Here is a 4,987-nt window from a genome sequence, read left to right as displayed (position 1 = left end):
ATTTAAATAAATAAATGTTTAAATAACTAAGTCATAATATGTTTAATATTTAGATAAACCTTTATCTCGGGCTTTTAACGAACAATAGCTTAACCGAGTGTAGCAAGAACATACGTTTTAACACATTGATTTAAAATTATATTTATAAGATTTTTATATTTAAAAACCATACATATATATGTTTAATATATATATATATATATAACTATACGTAACTAGTTTATAAGGATGTTCACGATGAGGAATGCTAATTTAAAGGGTGTCGGTGTAAACAAAAATATTATTCATTGTTATTGATATTAACCATATTAATTGGAATCATAAAAGAAACAATTAAATAAAAAAAACAACAAAAACTGCCACTGCCCGAATTCGAACCCAGGTGGACGGCCGGTTCACGAGAAAAAACTCACACACACACCAGCCACTAGGTTGGTGTGTCCAGTTGGTCATAATCCCAGAACCATAAAGATAAATATAACAACTGATAAAGCCCCTAATTTATTAAGAACCCTAGAATCTTGAATTGTTCAACCCGCGTTATATTAATTTAATTTATGTTAGGGTTATCGTTAAATACTGAAATATGATCAAGAAGCATACAATTAATTACCATATACATTCGGAATTGAAGGCAGACGACCATTACCTAGTTGCGGTCAAGTTTGAGATCGAATAGGGAGTTGCAGCGAATTTTGATGTAATTAAGATAGGGCTTAGCTTCGCGAGACCAAGGTGCAGATGTATACCAGTTTAATTGAGTTTTGCTTATGTTTTTGTCATGTTATATGAAATCCTTCAGCTCGTTTGTTATTTTAAATCAATTATATCAATACACGATCCTTTTTCCTTGATTGAAATGACGGTGCAGTTCGTTGAAGCTTTAGGAATGATTTGGTGAATCAAATTTTGTTTAATATACGAAGATTATGGTCCAAGGAAATCAAAAGGGTAATGGTTAATGGGCTACGGGTTCCAGATGCAATATGGGTTTGGGTTAATAATATCTTATAATTACACATATTTGCAAAATAGCCCCTGAGGTTTATGGTTGGATACCAAATGGGTTAAAACTAAGGTTTGGGGTGTATTTTGTATTTTATCAAAGTTAGAATTAGTAAATAAAGAATAGAAAAAAATATAATATGAATAATTGAATATTTTATTGATTAAATTACCTGAAAACGAAAACAGGTCGGGTATTAGACATCTATAAAGTAAACGAAAACCCAGAATTGTTACATGCAGGAAATTGTCGAATAAAGGTTTAATCATTGTTCACTATTTGGATCTAGTTTTCTAGTTTCAAATTGTATTCTTATTTTCTTACACATAAACATACAATCAATCTATTCTTTCTATTTTCTTGTTTTTATCTTTTGTTATGGCTCTTGAACCTTTTTATTAAAGCATAATTGTTGTTTGATGTAACCTACATTTGTGAATGAAATGGTTCCACTAAAGACTAAACGATGAATTGAAAATAGGACTTAGTGTGTTGCTATTTTGATTGTACAAGTTGAAAACATTGAATTGTTTTCTTAGAACTTTAGGTTTGTATTTCAAGTTCTCAATTGATCTCATATTCAACCCACATAGATGAAATCGCTAACTGGATTTTTATTCAGTTTTATAAACTAAACACGTGATGACTGGTCGTTAGATGTTGGGGTTTAGTTCGTGACCAAAGCATATAGAGCTGCAACAATTGGAGGAGTTTAGAAGTTGTATGGGATGTATTATGACTTACGAGTGAAATTGGTGGTCAAGTGATACCAAATAGTAGCACTTTAGGAGAACCAATTAGGAAGTTGAATAGGAGAACACGCTCCTTACATGTCTGATATCAGGGCTGAATCGACATGTAAGAACTGTGTGTTTGTAAACCAAGATGAAGGAAATGATATTAGCATTCACCAACATAAATATGTTAAGATGTTCAACAAGTTTGGTATAAAGTATTGTAAACCAACACAACTCAGTGGAAGTAAATGTGATCTTAAGGGTTAATGAAGATAAAGAGTTACATGAAGCAAAGCAGATGGTTAAAAAATGTCAAACTTGCTAGGATGAAGAAGCAGAACTTGTAGGAATTGAAAGTTCTAGTAATATTTAATTTCAATCAATCAAGCCCTGTATATCCCACCGCATAGTACGCTATCGGTAGGGTCAGGGGAGGGTGAGATGTAGGCAAGTCTTTCCTCTATCCGTGAGAATAGAGAGGCTGCTTCCAGAGAGACCCCCGGCTCATAAAGCTACATACAGGTAAACAGAGTAAACATACATCCTGCAAGCAAAGACACTTAGCAATACATAGATAGCAAACCACCAAAAAAGCAAGAATCTGTAACCTACTAAGAATAGGGCATAAGAATCAAAAAGCAGCATCCAACAAAAAATATTCATAAACAACAGGGAGCCAAGCTAGTCAACTAGACCCTAAATACAAAGCTAAGCTAACTAGGTACCTTCCCCTAGAAGTCGCTGACCCTAATCCTACGTCTCCACGAATCTCTATCCTGGACCATGTCCTCAGAGAGGTGCAATTCTGTCAAGTCATGTCTAATTCTCTCATCCCAAGTCAATTTAGGCCTGCCTCTACTCCTCTTTCCTTCCACAATGAAGTTTTCCACTTCTCTAACTGGCGCTGTTTTCGGTCTCCTCTTCACATGCCCAAACCATCTCAATCTCCATTCCTTTATTTCTCTGATATGCTAACTATTCCTAAACTTTCCCTAAAGACCTCATTTCTAATCCTATCTAATCTAGTGTGTCCGCACATCCACCTCAACATCCTCATCTCTGCTACCTCTATTTTGCGAGCCTGTGTCTTCTTGATGGCCCAACAATCTGTTCCATACAACATTGCAGGTCTAACTGTGACTCTATAAAATTTCCCCTTTAATTTAGATGGGAACCTCTTGTCGCACAAAACCCCAGTGGCTGCTTTCCACCTACACCAGCCAGCTTGTATGCGGTGGTTTACGTCACTGTCTATCTATCCATTGCTTTGAACAAACGATCCTAGATATTTAAACTTCGTTATCTGCGGAACCACCTGGTCCTCAATAGTGATATGGGTGTCCTCGCTATCGCCAACACCACTGAAGTCACAACAAAGGTACTCTGTCTTAAAGCGACTAATTCTTAAACCTTTATCCTCTAAGGCTACACGCCACTCCTCTAGCCTTTCATTCAAGCTTTGTTTAGTCTCAGCCACTAACACTATATCATCTGCAAAGAGCATGCACCATGGGACAGGCTCCTGAATCGACTTGGACAGCTCATCCATGACTACCGTGAAAAGAAACGGGCTTAACGCCGATCCTTGGTGTAGTCCCATCTCCACCGGGAAAAAATTAGTATCTCCTACCGGCGCCCGAACACTAGCTTTAGTCATGTCATACATATCTTTAATTAAGTCTATATACTTTCCAGGTACCCCTCTACCTTCTAAATTATCCCAAATTAGTCTACGTGGCACACTGTCATATGATTTTTCAAGGTCGATGAATACTCTATGTAGGTCCCTCTTTTTCTCCCTATACTTCTCCATTAATCTTCTAAGTATGTGTATCGCTTCCGTGGTTGACCGTCCTGGCATGAAACCAAATTGGTTAACCATAACTTGCGTTTCTCTCTTAATTCAAGTCTCAATTACTCTCTCCCATAATTTCATAGTATGACCTAACAACTTAATTCCTCTGTAATTTCCACAACATTGTGTGTCTCCCTTGTTCTTGTATAGGGGCACTACTACACTACTCTTCCACTGGTCTGGCATTTTTCCATTCTTGAAAATAAGGTTGAATAGAGTAGTGAGCCATTGAACTCCATCCCCTAAACACTTCCAAGCCTCAATCGGTATGTTGTCTAGACCAACCGCCTTAGCCCTTCCCATCTTCCTAAGTGCTATCCTCACCTCTCCCTGTGTGATACCTCTACAGTAGGAGTTATTCCGTTGTTGTCTCTGCGCAACAAAGTTGTCTGTTTCTCGTTGGTAGGTCTGCCTGCCATTAAAAAGACTGTTAAAATAATTTTGTCGTCTTTGTTTAATGTCTTTTTCCTTGATTAGGACACGCCCATCCTCTCCCTTTATATATTTCACAACTCCTATGTCCTGTCTTCTACGCTCCCTGGCTTTAGCAATCTTGAACATATCATGCTCCCTCTCCTTTGTTTCCAGATGTTCATACATCCGTCTATACGCTGTGTTTTTTTGCCTCTGTCACCACCTTCTTCGCCTCTCTCTTAGCGTTTTTGTATTTCTCCCTCAACCTCCAACGCTCCCCCTCATTTGTGCACCTTAAAAGATCCCTAAAACTCTGTTGCTTATCCTTGATATTACTCTGCACATCCTCATTCCACCACCAAGATTCCTTATTCCCAGTTTTCTTGCCTGTCGTAACCCCTAGCATCTCCTTTGCCACTTGAGTGATGGAAGCTGCCATATCCTCCCACATCTAGTTTGCGTCCCCAACAATATGAATTGTTGTCGTCGAGATGACCTTGTCCTTGAACATCGTAATGTTGGTGCCCTTCAAATTTCCCCATCTTATCCTAGACCGCCCTTTTCTCTCCATTGTAGTCACTTTCTCTCTCAGTACTACATCTGCCACCAGTAAATGGTGCTGAGCTGCTGCGGTCTCCCCCAGTATTACCTTGCAGTCTCTCCACTGTCTTCGATCGTGTTGCCTCATTAAGATATAGTCGATTTGTGTATTCCTTCCCCTACTAGTAAAAGTGATTAGGTTTGAATCCCTCTTTCTAAAGAAAGAGTTAAGAATCCCTAGGTCATGGGCCACTGCAAAATCTAAAAGATCCCTACCAGGTTCGTTCCTATCCCCAAAACCAAAACCTCCATGAACAATCTGAAAGCCATCACTATCCTTACCGATATGACCATTGAAATCACCTCCTACGAAAATGGTCTCCTCCCTAGATACGGCCCTCACTACTCCATTAAGGCAACCCCAAAACTCCCTCT

General features: G+C 38.4%; 1 protein-coding gene across 1 annotated transcript; it reads right to left on the bottom strand.

The window, feature by feature from the left end:
• Positions 1-3,646: 3,646 nt before the first annotated feature.
• Positions 3,647-4,198, bottom strand: LOC143550081 (uncharacterized). The gene has a single exon (XM_077040814.1). It carries the CDS (start codon positions 4,196-4,198, stop codon positions 3,647-3,649), a length of 552 nt encoding a protein of 183 aa, XP_076896929.1.
• Positions 4,199-4,987: the final 789 nt, after the last annotated feature.

The sequence above is a fragment of the Bidens hawaiensis genome, unplaced genomic scaffold, assembly GCF_021521415.1.
Source record: "Bidens hawaiensis isolate Kalapana, Puna unplaced genomic scaffold, B.hawaiensis_p1.1 tig00015921_1, whole genome shotgun sequence".
NCBI lineage: Eukaryota > Viridiplantae > Streptophyta > Magnoliopsida > Asterales > Asteraceae > Bidens > Bidens hawaiensis.
Note: the sequence above shows the minus strand (reverse complement) of the source record. Positions and strands in the feature narration are given on the sequence as shown.